At 44.5% G+C, this 21,812-nt stretch overlaps 1 protein-coding gene across 8 annotated transcripts in view; it reads left to right on the top strand.

Moving 5' to 3' along the window:
• The window catches only part of Csgalnact1 (chondroitin sulfate N-acetylgalactosaminyltransferase 1), a 329,616-nt gene that overhangs the window by 296,692 nt on the left and 11,112 nt on the right, over positions 1–21,812 (top strand). For all 8 annotated transcript variants that reach the window (XR_012911873.1, XR_012911872.1, XM_075986922.1 and 5 more), the window contains 3 exons: positions 4,011–4,112; positions 18,539–18,717; positions 19,579–19,673. Coding sequence is in view for 6 of the 8 variants with exons in the window: in XM_075986922.1 (XP_075843037.1) it covers positions 4,011–4,112; positions 18,539–18,717; positions 19,579–19,673 (376 nt within the window). In the remaining 2 variants the exon portion in view is untranslated. The remainder of the gene's footprint in view (positions 1–4,010; positions 4,113–18,538; positions 18,718–19,578; positions 19,674–21,812) is intronic.

Genomic DNA, 21,812 nt, shown 5'->3' with positions numbered 1-21,812 from the left:
CTGGTGTTCTCAGTGTGCAAGGACAGGTGTTTAGCGTGCACTGCTAGCCAAGTGTTACGGAGGAAGGCAATGCCCCTGCTTCTGGTGACAACTGAAGCAGCTGCCTCAGAGCTTCTGCTGTCACTGTGCTCACTGTCAGTGCCCAACCCCCACTGCTACATCAATTCCCCTGGAGTCCTGGCATCCACAGCCAGTGCACTCTGTGTGATGGTGACCTGGGGAAGAACACACTGTTTTATAGAAAAAGTTTCCTAATAAGTATGATGTGTGTGTGTGTGTGCGTGTATGTGTGTGTGTGTGAGATATAGAAAAAGAATTTTCAGTTTCTGGTTTGAGGTCAAGGAATTGGGCCTGTTGAGGCAATGGGAAGCGTTTTTGGACAGAATGTGCTCCCTGAGAAGGGCTCATGAGACTTGAGTTCCCATGCAACTGCAGTGTCTCTGGGAACACACTAACAGCAGCAGGCCTATCATCGCAATCATACAGACAGCATTGTCCAAATACAAGTAGTTAACATTGTGAAGCTAGAAGTCTGTGTGCAGCTGAGGGCGTCATTTACAATTTCCTTTTAACTCTTGTTTTTGAAACGAAGACATATCTGCATGTGAGCATCTAACCAAACATAGTCCCATACACTCTCAAGGGTGAGGTAGTCAAATGGGCAAAAGTTGAGAAAAAGCAAAAACCATTCAGACAGCAGTCATGGGCTCTGCACAATCGCATGTTCTCAAGGAGCATTGAATGGTTCCACTGTAGGCAACTTGAGTCTGGCCTGGGGGGTAGGAGACTTCTTCAAGGGCAGACATGCCAGTCCTGCATGTCGTTTAAGATGCTTTGGGAGAGTCTAGCATGTGGTATATTGTCAGCAAATGCTTGTTGGGTGAATGAAGAAAAGCATCCACACATACCTGCAGTGGAGAACTGGAGGCCGGCAACAGCGCAAGCTTGGATCTGCCTTTCTGAGATCCCTGACCTGGCCATTGAAGGCTTGGGCCTGACCCCTCTCCCTTGATTTAAAAACACCAAAGAGCACTTTTTAAAAAAGCTAGCCTTTCTTTCTTTCTTTCTTTCTTTCTTTCTTTCTTTCTTTCTTTCTTTCTTTCTTTCGTTTTTTTCAAGACAGGGTTTCTCTGGAGCTTTGAAGCCTGTCCTAGAAATAGCTCTTGTAGACCAGGCTGACTTTGAACTCACAGAGATCCCTCTGCCTCTGCCTCCCTAGTGCTGGGATTACATAAAATCAAACTGTGGGTGACAATTGTATGACTGGGACAGACTGACGGGTCACTGGCAGTGGCACCAAGATTTATCCCTACTGCTTGTACTGGCTTTTTGGGAACCTGTTCTCTTTGGATGAATACCTTGCTCAGCCTAGATATAGTAGGAAGGGCCTTAGACCTTCCCCAAAGCAATGTGTCTTACCCCCTCTAAGGAATGAATAGGGGCAGGGTCTGAAGAAGGTGGAAGGAGTGGGAAGAGAGGAGGCAGTGGGAACTGGGATTAGCATTAAAATGAAAAAAAGATAGTTTGTTTTCCTTTATAAAAAAAATAAAATAAAATAAAAGCAATTCCAAAATAAGAAACTAAAGACTGCACTAAAACCACAGAAGTAAAAACTTTATTTAAAAATAAGGTTAAAATTAAAATACAAACGCAACCAGATCAGTAAACTTCAAGAAGAATGAAAAAAAAAACAGAGAGAAAGAGAGAGAGAGAGAGAGAGAGAGAGAGAGAGAGAGAGAGAGAGGCAAAACAGAAGGTTTGATTCAGGCCCAGCAGGTGACTTGCTTCTGATTCTGGGATGGGTCCCCTGCATGCCCCCACACACTCACACTCACACTGGGATGGGTCCCCTGCACACCCCACACACTCACACTGGGATGGGTCCCCTGCACGCTTCCACAGACTCACACTCACATTGGGATAGGTCCCCTGCACACCCCCACACACTCACACTGGGATGGGTCCCCTGCACACCCCCACACACTCACACTCACACTGGGATGGGTCCCCTGCACGCCCCCCACACTCACACTCACACTGGGATGGGTCCCCTGCACAGCCCCACACACTCACACTCACACTGGGATAGGTCCCCTGCACACCCCACACACTCACACTCACACTGGGATGGGTCCCCTGCACACCCCACACACTCACACTCACACTGGGATGGGTCCCCTGCACACCCCACACACTCACACTGAGATGGGTCCCCTGCACACCCCACACACTCACACTGGGATGGGTCCCCTGCACATCCACACTCACAGTGGGATGGGTCCCCTGCACACCCCACACTAACACTGGGATGGGTCCCCTGCACGCCCCCCACACTCACACTCACACAATTTTAAAGCATAATTTCTCCAGCACTTGATCAGTGTTCTTGATTTACTTCCATTTATCTGGCAGGCTTGGCAAGGGGACCTATGTGCACAGAGTCAGAAGCACACCTACAGCCAGGCTGAGACTTATGTGCACCTCTCTTGGTGTCAGGGTGGCCTTCCCTTCAAGCCTCTTCCTTCTTGATCCCACCTCTCTGAACCCTTCCCACCCTCCAAGTTCCAATCCAGCCTGAGAACTTGCCATGCTCCCAAAGTTCTACTTGTCTGATGACGTCATCTGAGCTCATTTTATCTGCTAATACCATTTTTCTAGGGCAGGGACTATGTTTTCTGTTGTTTCTGATGTTTCCCAGCAACCCCAAGAATGTTCTCCCTTTTTGATGTTATAACAAAAAAAAAAAACCCTCATACTTTAAACTTTGTAAGTAGGGCCAAGGTATTTCTGGAATCTATGGCTTGCATTATTGCATGAATGTCAACAGCAGGAGGAGGGCACAGGAAGTACCCAGATATCTCAAACTACCATCCCACTGGCGGATCTATCTCCCGTTGGCTCCCAGGAACCACCAGTCCACGTTATCTCCTTACTAGCAAACTCATGCATGCCTGCCTGTACACATAAAGATTACGTGCGTATATATTTACATTTGCACACATACAGTTACACATGAGTAATTTGAAGAGCAAACCCTCAGAGAAGTGAGCAGCTCAGCTAGACCTTATGTTTGAAAGAGTAGAACACAGCGGGCAACACATAGGCTTTGGTGGGGATTAAGTCTAGACCAGTCAAGGGCCAAAGACCCGGCCCTGGGAGAGCTGAACCAAATGGCTACTTTGTCAGGATCCTGAGTCACCTGGCGCTGGCATGATTGATTATAGTGGTGTGATGGGGCCATAGTGGTTTCTGTGTGTGGAGATTTTGCTGTCAATAAGTAAAGACTCTCTGCAGGGACCGTGGGAATGCTCAGTGTTACATCATACTGTTAGACCCCAGGATCCTCTCCCCAGGTCTTGGCTCCTTCCAGCTGTACAGAAATCTTTCGATCAGACCTTTAGGCCTAGGGTTTACATGTCTACTTCATAAGTTCTTGAAAAGTGAGATTTCTTCCACCTTCCTGGAAGGGCAGGGTGCACACAGGGTGCTGGAATTTTTTGACAGTCCTGATGACACTAGCTCTTTCCAAGGCTTTCCCTGGTCATGAACCAAAGAGTGAGGGTTTACTGTGGACCATTTGGGAATGAAGACTGTGTTGTTTGTCCCACACCAGGGAAGCATTCACAGACAAGGTTTCTTGTTTCACCCTCTCTGGACATTAGGTTTCTCAGATGTAACACAGAACTAATGTCTTAATACACCAGAGACTTCTCGGAACCTTTCCCAGGACAGCCTGAGCTCCCCCCCCCCCGGGGGGGGGCTATTACAGCAGCAGGTTGGGCTCTAAGGAGTCACATCAGCAAATTTAAATTTAATGGTTTTCCTGATAAGATAAATAAAAATTGAGTGGCTAATCAAGGTGCCCTTCTTTTCTGTCTTGTGTTTACTTTAAGCCTCCTTACACTTTGCCAAAAAAAAAAAATTGAGGAAAAAGGAGGAGGAAGGGGGCTTGGTTTGTGTCCCCTGTAAATGTGCAGACAGGACCAGACAGCATGTGTTTTGTTTTCCAGGGAGATGTGTATCCAGCAGGACGGAAGAGTTCACCTCACCGTTGTTTACTTTGGGAAAGAAGAAATGAATGAAGTCAAAGGAATACTTGAGAACACTTCCAAGTAAGTACTGTCTGTTTAGTTCCTTTCCTTAACATGGGATACCCGGGGAAGTTCATTGTTGGCTGCTCATAGGAGAAGTCAGTACCCTCCCTTCCCCACGAGACCACTCTGTCTGGCACGGCTTGTGTCTGGGTGATGAGTCTGACAGTAGACATAAACCGCCCTGCTCAGCAGAGGTGCGGAGGGAGCATGGGCTTCTGGGCGCTCATAACTGAGGGTGGTCTCTCAGCACCATAGCTCCAGGACTTTCATGCGTACAGGGTGAGATTTGTGCAGCGAGCTCCACCTCAGCCACTGCTCGATAGTCTGAGACTAACACTCAGGCTCAAGTCCTAGCCGTGGAGCAAATGTCCTCACCCTTTCATCTTGGCCTTTCATCCGTCATTCATTTAACAACATCAGGGGACACCCAGAAGGGGTGGCCGAAGCAGGCTCCTTGATTAAACCCATCCAGTTGAACAGAAGAGACTTAATCCAAACCTTTCAGCCTGGGGTGATATGTCTATAACTCATTGATCAGCTGCAGAGTGTAGAGGGGTCTTCAGAAGCAGCAAGAACGGATTCTTTTTATTCCCCCTGCAAGACAAATAAGCCATGGCATCTTGCGTAACTGCGGAAGCCAGCGTGCTACTGCTGTGCTCCACATTTGCAGTGTGCAGACGCGGCTGGGAAGTCAGGTAGATAGCTTTGATATATGTGAGGCTTTGGCGGCTTTAATAGCACTCTGTGGCGGCACGAGTCTGAACAGGCCTGCGTGGTTTAGATAGAAACAGGACTGCCTGTTTTGAGTTTCTGGGAAATGGTAATTGGATGGCAGTTGCAGGATAAGCTTCTGAGATGGAGAACATGTTCTGTGTCGCTCCGTGCTGTTACGATTTGTGTTAGTGGGCACAATTAAAATTTCAAACATCCTGAAAGCAAAGGTCATCAGCTGTTGTTCTCAGACCAAAACCACCACATCTGTTTTCATAAATAAAGTTTAATTGGATGCAAGAAGGTCTGTTGATTTTCATGTTACTTATGGCTGGAATATTCACAAAGCCTAACCAGTTTACGAAAAGAATAGGAGTTAAAAATGGCAAAGGCCTGTGTGTGTGGATCATCAGATGGAAGAAAATAATTGGATACCCTAAAAGTAATTGAAATAGAACTCTCTCAGGTCTAAGGCATTCCCATACCTTTCCTCTCGCTCAGCAGTGGAGAGCACAGATGGTTAGGACTCATGTTCTCTGCCCAATGGGTAGGTGCAAGCATCTTTGCCAATATCCATTCCTAGACAAAATCATTTTTAAAGTCTTCCACCTGCCTCAAACCAGCAATCAGGATAGAAAGTTTTTGTAAGCAAACGTGGTGGCAAGCCCAAAAGGGCTGCACCCTGAACTGCAGGTAACTGTGTTATCCTATTGGGTTTGGCACTTTTTTCATGTCTCAAAGGATGTTGGGACATTTGCTGATGGTTACGCAGTTTCGGGTTTATGGAAACGGCAGGCTAGTTTAAACATGCTATAGGAAATGTTCCCTCTAAGGGCTGGAAGGCTTAAGCACTCTTATCATGTAAGTCTTCCCAGGTTACTCCTGTCATAACCATGTGATGCCACAGACATTGACTAATGCTTTTGTGTGTTTCCACAATGTTCAAATTTATCAAAAAGCAGTAAATTCATATGATGTAATGATTCTAAGATTTATTTTAATAATATATGTACATATTTTGCCTGCATATATTTATGTGTATTTTGTGGTACTCAGAGATCAGAGGATGGTGTCAGATCGTCTAGGACAGGAGTTACAGCAGTTGTAAGTTACTGCACAAGTGCTAGGAATTGGACGTGGATATTCTGCAAGGGCAGAAAGTGCTCTAAAACATTGAGCCCTCTCTCCACCCCATGGTATCTATTGTTCTAATAGTATCAATTAGTCAGATAATCTAGTCTACCTTGGTAATCTGACTGGGGTAAATATATGTTCCTTTATTTTAATCTTAATTTCTAATATGAATTTTTAACATCACAGAGCATATGGCATGCAGTAAATTCATTTATATGCATATATAGTGGTTACAGAATGAATAAAAGAGGCTAAAGCAGACTTTAAGAGGTTTTAGAAGTGAGCTGAGAAATGTATAAGTAGAGTCTATTTGCACAAGACAAAAGAGCACAGTACATAAAGATACTGGTGCTGTAGGAGGCAGGCGGTGGAAGCGTTAGGTTTAGGAGTGAGGATGTAGTCAACTGTGGAGACAAGATGGTAAAAATTGCTCTGAGCAAGAAATGGTGGATTCAAGTCTAGACAGGAAGGAAGTACATGAGTAGGCAGTCAAGTAGGCGACATCGACAGCCATAGACAGAGCCAATCTAAAGACCTGGAAACAGAAGTTTGTTCATCAAAGGAAAGATAGTACCAAGTAATTAATGGATTTGGATTTACGATAACACACAGACACACATGCACGCTTCTGCCTGCGGCTTTCTTTTAATATCTTCACTGTTCTTGTATGGTGGTAATAATATTTGTTCAATGGCATTTTATTTTCAATTATTATTTTTATGAATGACCTCAAGGAATATTTATAGCAACTTTCGGTGCATGCTTGTATGTGTATGCATTTTCACATGTGTATGTATGGGTATATGCACACATATGTGGACACCTGAGGTGGACGTTGAACATCTTCTCCAGTTGCTCTTTGCCTTATACATAGATGCAGATCCATCACCGAAATTAGGGCTAGAAGTTTCCAAAAGTCTGCTTAGCTGTTTATTCCTGGGATTCCGTGTCTGCTTCCCACTTGCTGGGACTACAGATGGCATCTGAGAATCTGCACTGTGGTCCCCATGCTTACGCGGCAAGCACTTAACCTGCTAAGTCAGGTCCCTAGGTCCTTTGACCCTTTGTGTCTGGCTTTTTGAGACAGATATTGTTATTGGTCCTGTTTCCTAGATGAAGAAACTACGGCTCAAGGGAGATTGTCCCTGAGGCCTTCACTTTAGCCGCATGAGAGAGCCGAGTGCCCCCGTGCCCTCCCAAGATCCATAATTGTCTGTTGAAGCTAATGAGATTTGTAATCAGGCTAAATGACATTCACTTCATTTGGAGATCACTATTGTAATTAAAGTGTTCTAAATCCAGCTAGATGCAAACACTTTAAGAATATCTAAAAATACGGCCTTGTTTAACGACGAGTTTGCAGTGTTTTATGTTCCCTTTCTCTGAGTTTGTACTTCCTCAATTGAGCTTTCTGCTTCAGCTGATTGCTACAGATTGGTGCTTTGCAAACTCTGGTTGTGATTCATTAGAGGGTTTCAAAATCGATTCAGTGGGCTTAGCCCAGTGTTTTTGGAAATGGAATAGAGTAGGGTGCAAATTTTCAGAATGAATCACAGGTAATAAGGTGATAGATGGTTTCATGAAACACTTGTTTCATTGCACATGCCTGCGTGCATGCATATGAACTTGTCCTGCGAGACGCAGGCCGTTGTTCCTTTGTAAAGATTGAGTTAAATGTTTACAGGTCCCTGTAACAGAAAACAACACAAATTACTTCCGAGTACCTGATCCTTGATCTATAGATTTCCCCAGGATTCATCTGTTCTCAAATAAAAACTCTCAAATATGCCTAAGCTTTGGTTAACCTTGGATGCTTCTTAACATGCAGGATACTTGGACCCAGCCCCAGATACTGAGTTGGCAACTCAGCAGACTTGAGTTGCAGCCTGAGAACCAGCATTTCAGTTTCCATGGGCACTGCTGGGTCTGGCCATGGCTCACTCTGAGAAGCACCAGCCATTTGATTGGAACTGTATAAGAGGATATTTTTAAAAATTATAGCTTGTAGTTGAATTATCATGCATTGGCAAGTTCATCTTTGTCTGATCATAGGGACACAGGGACATCTTTTAGAGGAGCCATCCCTGAGAATTGAGGCGTTAGCAATGAGACACTGAGGATGAGGCACTAGCTCCTTGGGTAAGGTGCCTGCTGCCCAAACCAGAGTTTGAATCTCCAGCACTCATGTAAACTCTGGGTGTGGTCATATGTGTCTATAACCTGGAACTGGAAGGAGACTGAAGACAGGAAGATCTCCAGAGCTTATTGGACAGCTTATTTAGCCAATCAGTGAGCACTAGCCTTAACGGGAGATCCTGTTTCACAAGATAAGACGGACACCGATTGTGAAAGACACCCGACATTCACTCCTGGCTTCCATAAACACACACAAACACACACACACACACCAATTGTGAAAGACACCCGACATTGACTCCTGGCTTCCATAAACACTCACACACATATACATGCAATCGCATACACCTGTACACACACAAACATACATACACATATATGATGTTTGGATGTATACACACATACATTCTCTCTCTCTCTCTCTCTCTCTATATATATATATATATATATATATCTCTCACACACACACACACACCAATTGTGAAAGACACCCGACATTGACTCCTGGCTTCCATAAACACTCACACACACATACATGCAATCGCATACACCTGTACACACACAAACATACATACACATATATGATGTTTGGATGTATACACACATACATTCTCTCTCTCTCTCTCTCTCTCTCTCTCTCTCTCTCTCTCTCTCTCTCTCTCTCACGCTCTCTCTCTCTCACACACACACACACACCAATTGTGAAAGACACCCGACATTGACTCCTGGCTTCCATAAACACTCACACACACATACATGCAATCGCATACACCTGTACACACACAAACATACATACACATATATGATGTTTGGATGTATACACACATACATTCTCTCTCTCTCTCTCTCACTCTCTTTCTCTCTCTCTCTCTCTCTCTCTCTCTCTCTCTCTCTCTCTCTCTCTCACACACACACACACACACACACACACCAATTGACTGTTCTACCCTATGTGGATGAAGAGAGAGGCGGTGTAGTGGTGGTAGTGCCGTCATGGGCCTGCCTTACCACAGTGTGTCTTAGCCTATCATGCCTCTTTAAAATCATTTCACGAAGATTTCATCCAGATAGCCGAGGGGAGAATTAATGTGCATATCAGGTAAGGAAAACTACATGCAAATTCCTGCCCTCTAGGGTGGCTATCAGCCCAAAGTCAGAAATCACAAATGCAATTGGTATATGAAAAAAGAAAGAGTTCAATGGTTCTCTAAATAGTTTAGTACAGAATTATCACCTAAACTAGAAATTTCATTCCCATGTAAATCTGAAAATAATTGAAAATCAGCATTTAAACAACTGTGTACAAATATTCAGTGACATTACGATCAATTTGGAAAATAAAAACACCCCAAATGTCCATTTTGAGTTAATCTTTTATCCAGTCACTTCACTAAAGATGTTTATTAGCTGTAGGAGTCCCCTGGTAGAATGTTTGGGGTCACTTATGTATACTAACATATCATATGCAAATAGTAAAAAGGTGGACTTTTTTCTTTCTAATTTGTATCCCCTTGACATCTTTTAGTTACTTGATTGCTCTAGCTAGAACTTCAAGTGCTATATTGAATAGATATGGAGAGTGGACTGCCTTGTCTTATTTCTGATTTTAGTGGAATTGCTTTTGAATTTCTCTCCATTTAATTTAGTGTTGACTATCGGATTGCTGTATATTGCTTTTATTATGTTTAGATATGACCCTTCTAGTCCTGTGTCTCTAAGACTTTTATCATGAAGGGGTGCTGGATTTTGTCAAAGGTTTTTTCAGCATTTAATAAGATCGGCATGTGCAGTTTGTTGTTTGTTTGTTTTACCATTCGGTTTGTTTATATTGCAGATTACAGTGACAGATTTTCCTTTGTCAACCATACTTACTTTCCTGGGATGAAGCCTACTTGTTCATGGTGGATAATCACTTTGATGTGTTCTTAGCTTCAGTTTGAGAGTATTTTCATCGAGTATTTTTGCATGAATGTTCATGACAGAAATTGGTCTGTAATTCTCTTTTTTTGTTGAGTCTTTGTGTGGTTTGTATGAGGATGACTGTGGCCTCATGAAAGGAATTGGGCATTGTTCCTTCTGCTTCTATTTTGTGAATATTTTGAGAAGTATTGGTTTTAGCTCTTCTGTGAAAGTCTGGTAGAATTCTGCACTAAAACCATCTGGTCCTGGGCTTGCTGTTAGTGTAGTTGCTGGGAAACTTTTAATGACTGTTTCTATTTCCTTAATGGTTATAGGTCTATTTAAATCGCTTATCTGATCTAGACTTGACTTTGGTAAGTGGTATTTATTTAGAAAATTGTCCATTTCTTTTATATTTTCCAATTTTGTGGAGGACAGGTTTTTGAAGTATGACCCAATGATTCTGGATTTTCTCAGTGTATGTTGCTATGTCCCTCTATTCATTTTCTGATTTTGTTAACTTGGACATTCTATCTCTGCCTTTTAGTTAGTCTATCTCATTGATTTCTCAAAAAACCAACTCTTTGTTTCATTGATTCTTTGTATTGCTCTCTTTGTCTCTCTTTTATTGATTTCAGGTCTCAGTTTGATTATCTCCTGCCTTCTACTCCTCCAGGGTGAATTTGCTTCTTTTTGTTCTAGAACTTTCAGGTGTGCTGCTAAGCTGCTAATGAGATGCTTCCAAATTCTTTACACAGATCCTCAGCTTCCGAGGGCTTTCATTGTGTCTCATAACTTTGGGTACATTGTGCATTCATTTTTATAGAATTCCAGGAAGTCTTTAATTTCTATCTATATTTCTTCCCTGACCTAGTGGTAATTCAGTAGAGAGTTGTTCAGTTTCCATGAATTTGTAGGTGTTCTGTTGTTTCTTTTGTTATTGAAATCCAGTCTTAATCCATAGTGCTCTATTAGGACACAGAGGGTTATTTCAATTTTCTCGTGTCTGTGGAGACTTGCTTTGTGATTGAGTATATGGTCAATTCTGGAGAATGTTCTGTGAGGTGCTGAGAAGGTTTATGCTTTGTCTTTGGGTGGAATGTTCTGTGGATGTCTGTTAGGTCATTTGAGTCATGACATGTCAGTTCTGTTACTTCTCTGTTTTGTTTCTTTCTGGCATTCCTGTGCATTGGTGTGAGTGGGGTGCTGGAGTCTCCCACTATTAATGTGTGGATTTGGGTGTGGGATTTAAGCTTTAGAAATGTTTATTTTACTAGTGTCATTGCCCTTGCATTTGGGGCAAAGATGTTCAGAATTGAGATGTCATCTTGGTGAATTTTTCATTTAATGAGTATGAAATATCCTCCATCTCTTTTGATTAATTTTGATTGGAAGTCTGTTTTATAGAGATTAGAATAGCTACACCAGTGTGCTCTTGGGTCCATTTGCTTGGAAAATCTTTTTCCAACACTTTACTCTGAGGTAATGACTATCTTTGATGTTGAGGTGAGATGTGTTTCTTGTATGTAGCAAAAGGCTGGATCCTGTTTTGAGCCCATTCTGTTAGCATGTGTCCTTTCATTGGCAAATTGAGTCCATTGTTATTGAGAGATATTAATGACCGGTGATTATTAATTCCTGCTATATTTTGATGATGGTGTTGATAATGGTAGTAATAATAGCAGTAGCTGTTGTATGTTTCCCTTCTTTGGGCTTTGTTGGTGTACTATTATCTATTGTCTGTGTTTTTATGGGTTACTTGACCTCCTTGGGTTGTAGTTTTCCTCCTAGTTCCTTATGTAGAGCTGTATTTGTGGATAGATATTGTTTAAATTTGACTTTGTCCTGAAATATCTTGTTTTCTCCATCTATGGTGATTGGAGGTTTCTGTGGGTAGTGTAGTCTGGACTGGCATCTTTGGTCTCTTACAGTCTGCAAGACACCAGTCCAGGCCATTCTGGCTTTTAGTCTCCATTGAGAAGTAGGTTGTGATTCTAATATGCCTGCATTTATATGTTACTTGGCCTTTTTCCTTTTCAGGTTTTAGTATTCTTTTTTTATTCTCTATGTTTAGTGTTTTGATTATTATATGGCATGAAGATTTTCTTTTCTGATCTAATCTATTTGGTGTTCTATAAACTTCTTGTATGTTTATAGTCATGTCCTTCTTTAGGTTAGGAAAGTTTTTTTTCTATGAGCTGGGATCCTTCTCCTTCTTCTTTTCCTATTACTCTTAGGTTTGCTTTTTTCCATAGTGTCCCAGATTTCCTGGATGTTTGGTGTGAGAAATTTTTTAGATTTAACGTTTTCTTTAACTGATTGGTTAATCTATTTCTTCTATCATATCCTAATCCCTAAGATTCTCTCTTCTGTGTCTTGTATTCTGTTGGTGAGGCTTGTGTCTGTAGTTCCTGCTCACTTATCCAGACTTTCCATTTCCAGAACTCCATCAGTTTGTGTTTTCATTATTGCTTCTGTTTCAGTTTTCAGGTTTCCAACACTTTCCTTCCCCTATTTTTTTTCTTGGTTTTCTTGGCATTCTTTAAGAGATTTGTTGGCTTCCTCCAATTTTTTGATTGTCTTTTCCTCAACTTCTTTAAGGGATCTTTCATTTCCTCTTTAGGAACTTCTGTCATCTTCATAAAGCTGTTTTTAAGGTCATTTTCTGCTGCTTCAGCTGCCTTGAAATATTTGGGCCTTGATGTTATAGGATAGCTGGGATCTGGTGGAGCCATATTACCCTGGCTATTGTTGATTGTGTTCTTACACTGATGTTTAGGCATCTGTTTTGGGGATGATTTTAGGTCTAGGTCCTGATTTCTGAGTTTTTCTTTGTTGGATGGGTGTTTTTCTCCTTAGTTTTTGTTTTCTTTTTGGTCTTCTTGCCTTTGTGACCTGGATTTCTAACATCTGTCTGATCTAGTAGGGAGCCTCTTTCCAAGTTGGAGCTAGTGGTCTGGCGGCTAGCTTGGTCTTTGGTGCAGCCATGGGTCTCTGTTCTTCTGACTGCATGGCCTGCTTCTCTGACCATTGTGGTCTGCACCTGTTCTCCCACTGCTGTCGTCTGTACCTGTTCTTCCATTGGTGTGGTCTGTACCTGTTCTTCCACTGGTGTGGTCTGTACCTGTTCTTCCACTGGTGTGGTCTGTACCTGTTCTTCCATTGGTGTGGTCTGTACCTGTTCTTCCACTGGTGTGGTCTGTACCTGTTCTTCCACTGGTGTGGTCTGTACCTGTTCTTCCACTGGTGTGGTCTGTACCTGTTCTTCCACTGCTGTCGTCTGTACCTGTTCTTCCATTGGTGTGGTCTGTACCTGTTCTCCCACTGGTGTGGTCTGTACCTGTTCTTCCATTGGTGTGGTCTGCACCTGTTCTCCCAATGGTTTGGTCTGCACCTGTTCTCCCAATGGTTTGGTCTGTACCTACCTCTGTAGGAGTTGGGGTGGGAGGCAGGGCACAGCAGAGGTACTGGTGATGAGGTGGGAGAGGGAGGACCATGGGTTGGGTCTGGGGGATCAGAATCTGAGGAATATAGCAGTTTGGCTAGCACGCAGGTCATTTACCTGTTCTTCCAACCGCTGTGGACTGTACCTGAGACAATGAAGTCTGCCAGAGTTGGGGGAAGGGCTGGCCACAGGGAAGATGAAGTAGGAAGCTTCATCTTGGTCATTCATACTGGGTCTTGGGGGAAGAGAATCTTGGGGTAGGGCAATCTGGCTGGCAGTCAGATCACTCACCTGTTCCTCTAACTAATGTGGCCTGCACCCCAGCAGTGGAATTCTGCCAGAGTTTGGGGCCAGAATAATGTTTTAAATAAGGGGCTATTATGGGAAGTATCACATTAAGACAGTTTCTTTGCAGTTGTAAGAAAACGTCTGTATCAGAACCAATTATACTGGACAGCATGGTTTTAATCCTCTCATTCAGAGAAATGCAAGGCAATTAGGGGAATTAAAAGCAGCAGAAGCAATAGTTTTCTCAGGTCATCATAACCTCTGCAAAAATGACTGTTCGTAACCGAGAAGTCCCCATGCACAGATTTATCATAGCAAAGAAAGGAATTGAGTGGGAAATTTAAGAGTTTTGTTAATTATTAATATAATTAAAGAGGTAATTGGGAATAAATCATGTATCCTTTTGTGTGTTCATAATAGGGGTTCCCATATTAGTGAGATGGAGAGTCCCCATTCTACCGTCACCAGCGTCCAGTGCCTGCTTCTCACTATGCCACAGCTATAGGCATGTCACCAAGTACTGCATTTCATTGTGAGAGTACATTAAATATTTCTGCACAAATTGCATGCTATTTTTCTCAGCTCTGTTTTCTGTTACTCTACATTTACCTCATCATAAAAGCTAAGGTTTTTATTTATCCTTCCAAATTCACTGGACCCAGCCTCTGTCACATGTGGGTAGTAGGCTTATATAAAAAGGAAGGGGTAACCAAGGGCTTCCCCACTGAAGAGGGGGCTGAAATCTCTTTGCAGGAGAAGCTCTCTCCAGACAGCAAGTCCTTGGGGGAGTACCTGAAGAGCCTCGGTCATTTCTATTACTCGTCTCTAGCTGTGTCGAGTGCTTTTAGTCTCCTCTTTGTCTTCGTGTGTGACCCTTACTGGATACATACATGGGGTGCACTGGGTACAGTGCTGGGTCATTTCTGAAAGGAGGTGTATGGGGGGGGCTGCTGCCTTGGATCAGAACCTGCAAGAGCCTCTTGTGCATTGGCACATTTGACACAATAAAGATTCAAGACACAAAAGGGACAGGGCAGAACTTGATAAGATGTTCATAGAGGGCTCTTTAGTTTGCCAGGAGGTACTCAAAATGTGATATTCAAGGCGTGAAGTTGAAGAACAAGAGCCCTCTTCACAGAAATAGAAGAAGATAGTGTGTGGTGAAAAAGGATCACTGAGGCAGTCCCAGTCACATGCACCCTTTCTGACTCAGCTATCATGACCATCTATGGCTTGTCGCCAGAGCTGGGCCATAGACCGCAGAACAAACATGGTCCTGCATGCTGTCTCAGTGGTCTGCACTCAAGGCCATAGGGTTTCTCCAGAACCCAGGCGGAGACATTGGGCAATAGGTGCACAGAGATGCCTTCCTGGGGCTGTCAACGTTCACACCTTGAATCTGTAGCCTTTGGGGCAAGTGCACCCTGGAGACTGGTTGGGATGCACTTTAGGAATGGGCTGTGTCCTGAAAATAGCAGGGAATACCTTATCCTCAGAGAAAGCCTGGATGAAAAGAAGGAAGCAAATTGCCACTGTGTGAGGGCAGACAAAGGGTTTCTTGGAATAGTTCCTTTAGAAGAAACACATTCATGTATACAATGTGATACATGAAAGACCTTTGTCTAAAGGTCTTTCAAATTAAGATCATTTCAAACACTAGCACCAGGGATGTTGTCCTTCCTTTTTTTCCAAAGACTGACAGGTAAGCCTTGGCCTTTCCCCTTCCTTCTGCTACTGTGGAATGGGTGATGGTGTTTATCAGAGTAACCTACTTGAGCCAGGGTATTCTCGTGTGTGTGCTGGGCAGGCAGAGGCGTCAGATTTTTGTCCTCTTACATTCTGTGGCATCCGGTCTTTTGTTATCTCTTTGCTATTTGTTTGCCAACATAGGCCCATAGGTTGTTGCACCGTTCACACTGTTATCTCAGACATTCATGCCGCTCACTCTATTCTACTCAGTATGAACTGACTTCTCGAAGCACCTCTGCAAACGGTCTGCAGGCTGTCCCGGCAGAGGTAGCGTCACTGTTTTCCCAATGAAACATTAAAGACAGTGTGCCTCTTGCCTTCAGAAATGTTGCTTGCTATCGTGCATATGGAAAGCATGTGTAAGCCAAGTATGGCGATGCATTTCTGTAGCCCCAAAACTTAGAAAGCAGGTGGATTGTCAGATATAGCAAGACCCTATATCTCGTTAAACCAAATAAATAAATAAATAAGCCTTTGTATTTAAAATCTTTCATAATAGATTTTTGCAATCATCTTAGGAGAGTTACCTTTTAAGTAGTGGGTCAGCTACAACCTGAGCGAGCACTGTGATTTGAAATGACAGCCTCCCTACTCCGTAAACCAGATAACAATACCCCTGTGGTCTAGGAAACAGGGTCTTGGAGGATAGAAAAGCTGAAACAATTGAACAAGGCAGACCCTGGATGAAGCGTCAGGGAGAACCTGCTGGAAAGCCCCTGAGAAGTACAGGTGAAACCCAGGCCTCTCCCTCAGGTGATGTTTACCTTGGGTAGGACGATTTGGGCTGTGAGGACTGGGACAGCTGGGGCTGGAGAAGCCTCCCGGAGCTGGGGGCTGCCCGCCAGGCCCTGACAGCGCTTGTCTGTGGAGACAGTTGTGCTGGCCTCAGCCGGTAACAGGTGTGATTCTGGAACGGCTTGGAACCGAGCCTCAGTACTAATTGAAGGAGCTGTGGGCTGGAGCCACCACCCCTGAGCAGAGGATCAAAGATAAAGTCCTGAAGGCAGAGGGGAATCACAGGACTGAAGTAAATGAAGATTTGCTGTCCAGGGGGGTTGTAAGAGCTGAAGGGGCCTTGAAACCCAGTGAACAGGGTTTTGGAGAAAGGCAGCAAAGGCAAGAGAAAGGACTCCAAATAAAGGAAAGGAGGAAGGTTTCAATCTGTCTGGGGTAACACACATCAAGAGCATGTTGCCTGACTCTGGGCTTGAAACAGATAAGATAAAACTTCTGGCTTCCGCGGGCCAGAAGCACTCTAACTTTATTCATAAATCTCCACTCACACATGTTCAGAGACATCCAGGTGTATCTGCTTGGGACCAGGCACAGCTGTTGGCCCCGGACCCAGGTTTGCTGACTCAGAGAGCTGGCTTTTCACACGCCTGTCTTCCACCCAGATCTCAGGCTGTGTTCCTGTCTGGCGTCTGACTGAGACGAGGCTGCGCCCATAGATTCCCGAGATAAAACCCTAAACTTCCTCTGAGATCTGAAAGAAGGCAAGTCACAGAAGAGTAGCCAAACTGTTTTCTGTGATTAAATCCCAGGGACTAGCACCACTCAGCCTGCGAAAAGCTTCGGACTTTGGCAATTCGTGTTGACCTTCAGCCAAGAGAGTTGCGAGGAATATGAACTATTAAAAATGGAAATGGTTTTCCTCCTGTATCTACCGACTATATCAAGACAGGGAGAAGCTAGGGAGCGGTGGGGCCCGGCCGAGGTAGGAAGGGCAGAAGTGTGGGTAGAGCAAGCCTTGATCAAAGACAGATGGAGTCAACAAGGAGAACGGCCAGATGCCAGCCCGTGGGCACACAGACGCTGAAACAGGGCTGAAAGAGGCCTTTCATTCCACCTGATGGAAGGCTGTCCAGGACCCATTTGCACCAAATGAATTACGGTTTTGCCCAGACTGAGTCACATTTCAGAAGGTTCTGCAGTTTCTGGGGAAGTTCAGCAAACTACAGAATCCTCTTGACTTCGGCTTGGAAATCCTTACCTCTGATGATGATGGTAGCGGCTGGTGCTTATGTTGCCACATCCCCTTGCCACCACTTATATAGTCACTTTGTATAAAGACTAATGAGACTATTGTTATTTCCTTTATGCTAAGAAGCAACCAAAGAATGAGCTTGTCCTGCTAACAGAGCTAGCAGCAATGCAGTCAGGGCTGGTGCATCATTGCCTTCCAAAGGCAAGGTCGCTGGTCCTCTTTCACACCATGCAATGCTGCTTTTCCTCTACTGGGAAGGAAAGGAGGAAGGTTTCAATCTGTCTGGGGTAACACACATCAAGAGCATGTTGCCTGACTCTGGGCTTGAAACAGATAAGATGCTGGGAAGCCATATTCCGCAGGGTCTCAGCTTTATGCACTAGGTTTATTTTAGTGGCCCAGAAAGCATGGAGATGTCTTTGAGTTGTGTTTCTACTTAACTAATTCCAAATCCCATCACAAAGGGTGTGCATTAGTGATAACAATTGCAGTCTCAATATAGAAGAATTTGGAGAAATGGAAGACATAAATTCATATTGCAAGTTCATTAGGGGCCAGGAGAGATAGCTCAATGGTTAAGAACACAGACTGTTCTTGTGGAAGAACCATGTTTTGGTTTAGTTTTGTTCCCAGCACGCATGTTGCGTGGCTCACAACTGCCTGTAACTCCACCTCCAGGGTATCAGACACCCACTTCTGGCCTCTGTTAGCAACTACACACACATATACACATAATTAAAAAATTTAAATTAAGTGCAGTGGAACTGGGCATGGTGGCATATACCTCTAATGTCAGTAATGTCAGCTGAGGTAAGAAGGTCATAAAATCAAGGTCAACCTGGACTGGACAGCAAGACCCTGCCACACAGCAAAACAACAACAAAAGTTTGCTAGGCGTTCTCTGTCCTTTGATCCTCAGTGGGGTCTACTCAATTTGGCTCTTCTGTCCTTGCCTGGGTGGCCCCACCACCCTCAGAGTTACAGAACGTTCAGAGGGGGACAGCTCCAGCCTTGTGTTTTCCAGGGGATTCTGTCCTCCCAGGTAGTGTGGTGATGAGTGGTGACCCCTGACCATTTGTTCTCTGTATCTTCCAGAGCTGCCAACTTCAGAAACTTTACCTTTATCCAGCTGAATGGAGAATTTTCCCGGGGTAAGGGACTGGATGTCGGAGCCCGCTTCTGGAAGGGAAGCAACGTCCTGCTGTTTTTCTGTGACGTGGACATCTACTTCACCTCTGAGTTCCTCAACACGTGCAGGCTGAACACACAGCCAGGTTGGCATTGTCTCCTTCTTACCTCTTTCGGGCACTCAGCTCTCTTTCCCGCAGGTGTTACTGCCTGTCTACACAGGCTGCTCTGCCATCACGTTCCCTCAGTCACAAAGACAAGGAAGGTGATCTTGTTCAGCTCACCCTCAGGCTTTGTGCAACAGGGCTGTCAGGCACATGGACTATGGAATTATGTCCTGTACCCCTGTGCATAACCCCTTTCTGTCTCCCACTGGGAGGTCAGATGGGTAGGGCACCCACTGGAGACAGTGAGTCAGAGGACACGGACCTGGAAAGCCACCCAAATCCAAAGGGAAAAAATATCTATGGGCTCTTAGCAAGCCCCATTTGGGGCTGAAGGAAGCCCCAAATACACAAATGATGTCTGTGGACTTAGGCACTGTTGATAGAGAGCTAAGAGTCCTGGTATGTTCACTTACTCTTAAAATATGGCGACTATTCCATGCATAGCGATAAGGGGCAGCTGCTCTGAGCCCTCTGCTGCCCATAGTCTTCCTGACCTCCTCTGCCACTCTTTAAGGTTATACTAGAAATTGACATTTAAAGGCTTTGGGCATGCAGGACAGGGACACCAGGACCCTCTTCCACACTCAACGCTTTGGGGAACACAACCCCAGCCTCTGGCCTGTTGGCAGCTTTCATGTTGTTCTCATCCTGGAACAGATGGATCAGAAAATCAGGCTGACTGGTCTAGCTGGTGCTCTCTCTAAGATCTGGTCTAGAGCTGGGTGAAGCAAGAAAGAGTGGGTGGAAGCACCTGGGCTATTTCTGATGGTGGAACACACATGAGCAAGCCCAGCAGTGGACCGAGTTTCTCCTAAGCAGATGTTTGCTTTCTGATTGCAGGAAAGAAGGTATTTTATCCGGTTCTTTTCAGTCAGTATAACCCTGGTGTAATCTACAGCCATCATGATGCAGTCCCACCCCTAGAGCAGCAGCTGGTGAGTAACGACCCCGCAGATGCCCGTGTGCCGCTGTTTAATGTCACTCATTACTGGGGCACCTGACCGTGAGGAGCAGTGAGCAGAATCCGCAGACCAATCCCCTTAGTGGTTTTTAAGTTTGGCAGATGTTCTGGCCTTTGCTCTGAGTGCCATGATGATTAAAAGTCCTTGCAATATTTAAAAGTGAAAAATAAATAGGAACCGTACCTTATAAGAGGGTAATTTCACACCTCCATAGCTTTCGTCTATGGTTTTCAGAACTACTATGATTGGATTACGGCTAGAGCATGCTTTCTCTTTATCATTACAAAATCCCGTAGGAGAAGTGAGGGTGATGTTCCCATTAGAAACAGGAATGCCTAAGATGGTGGAAAACAGGTGACAGAAGCGGGTGGCAGTTACCCTGAGTCAGTGGGGAACAAGAACCAGGCCTGTCCCCTGGCCCTTTACCCATCCCATCCCATCACCACTGCTACACATCCCCATATTGGGGCAGATGTTGTCATCAATGGTGTCACCAGAGATGTCGCTTTCAAAGAAACAGAGCAAGAACTTCTCTGCCAAGATCTTGGCTGCACCGGTGATAGGTCATGGAACCGCCGAGCCCCCAGGGCCTGCTCAGTCTCATGTTATCACAGACAGAGGAAGCAGAACGGAAAGAGGAACTGGGACAAACCAGGAGAGCACCCCCTGCCCCTCCAAGGCTGCTGTTATAGTCCCTTTGCCCGTGTGGAGATGCTCCAAGCTTCTCACTGGATACATGAGATAACGAATCATCCCAAGCGCCGTACATAGTGTGGCTTCCTCTATCCTTACACATGTGCTAACATTAGGGTTATGAGTTAGCAGTGAGACAGAACAACAGTGACTAATGATAATATAGGATATAGCATTTCTGGAACTATTCATTTCATATTCTCTGACCTCAGCTGATAGCAGTGACTGAAACCGTGGAGTGTATGTGGGGGTGGGTACTGTACTGTTGGCTGCCTGAGCACAGGACAGACCCTCCTCTCAGCCACTCAGGGTGATCTTCCCAGCAGGGAGATTATGTTGGACACCTCTGCCTCCTGTTAGCAAGCCTGGAAATGCCATGCTTTTTGCACTGAGTATCCTTATGGACAGGAAGGAAATGGGACATAGACAAGCAGATGTAGATGGAAAGGGGATATAGGGTCTCCTCGTGCCCTATATCATGGTCATGGGAGAACATTGTTCTGCAACGTTCGTTTGGGTAGCCGACTCTGTGATGGGCTTTCAAAAGTAAGAAAACCCGCTCACTCTACACTTGACCTGTGCCCTTGTCCTCTCCCAGATAACCTCTGACAACCAATGGGATTCTTCTCCAGAACACCGAAGCTTTGGGTGCTTTCAGAAAAGAGGAGGTTCATGTTTTGTGCTTGTCCTTATATAATTTTGGTGGGCTCAAGCCAGAAAGTGCACAAACAGTCACCTCTATGGCTGTCAGGTTTTAGCACTGCAGGTATAGTGTGTGGCTGGGTATGGTCCACCTCTCTATGGGCTTCAGACAGTTTCACAACCAAAGAACCAGTTTTCTGAACATAAGGGATGAGTCTCCAGTGAGGGCCGGGGCTCTGGCTTCCCATCCCAGGAGTTGTAAGCCTTTCATGGAACATTAAAGGAAAATGAGACAAATGGGCTTTTTTTCTTTCAACCAATGAGAATAAAAATTCCCTTGATTTTAAATAAAGCCCTGTTTTACATTTGACATTGGAAGTGATTAATGTTTCTAGTTCAAATTTATAAAGGCCCTATTTGCTTGCAAGGACTTCTTTTCATTTCATAATCTAAAGGTTTTGTTCTTTAGACTGGAAGTTCATCCTGAGAGCAGGCAGGATGGGAGGCAGACAGACAGACAGTGTAGAAAGCAGGTCTACCAGACTCACAGAATAAGCAGTCCAGGTGGAAATAACTCAGAGCCTCGGATGTGCGTGGCCACAGCGAGAAGCCCCAAATCACCTTTGACATTTACTTCTTAGAGCGTCAATGACTTCTCCTCCAGTACATGAATCTGCTGCTCAGAGTTCAGTGTACAATTATCCAGCTCAGTGAAAGGCAGCAAGTTCAAGGCTCCTCAGCGAAATGCATGATTGTATCCTTCATTAGAGAAGTCAT

Source organism: Microtus pennsylvanicus, chromosome 9 (genome assembly GCF_037038515.1).
Source record: "Microtus pennsylvanicus isolate mMicPen1 chromosome 9, mMicPen1.hap1, whole genome shotgun sequence".
Classification (NCBI taxonomy): Eukaryota; Metazoa; Chordata; class Mammalia; order Rodentia; family Cricetidae; genus Microtus; species Microtus pennsylvanicus.
The sequence above is the reverse complement of the archived record's forward strand: the minus strand, read 5'-3'. Positions and strand labels throughout refer to the sequence as shown.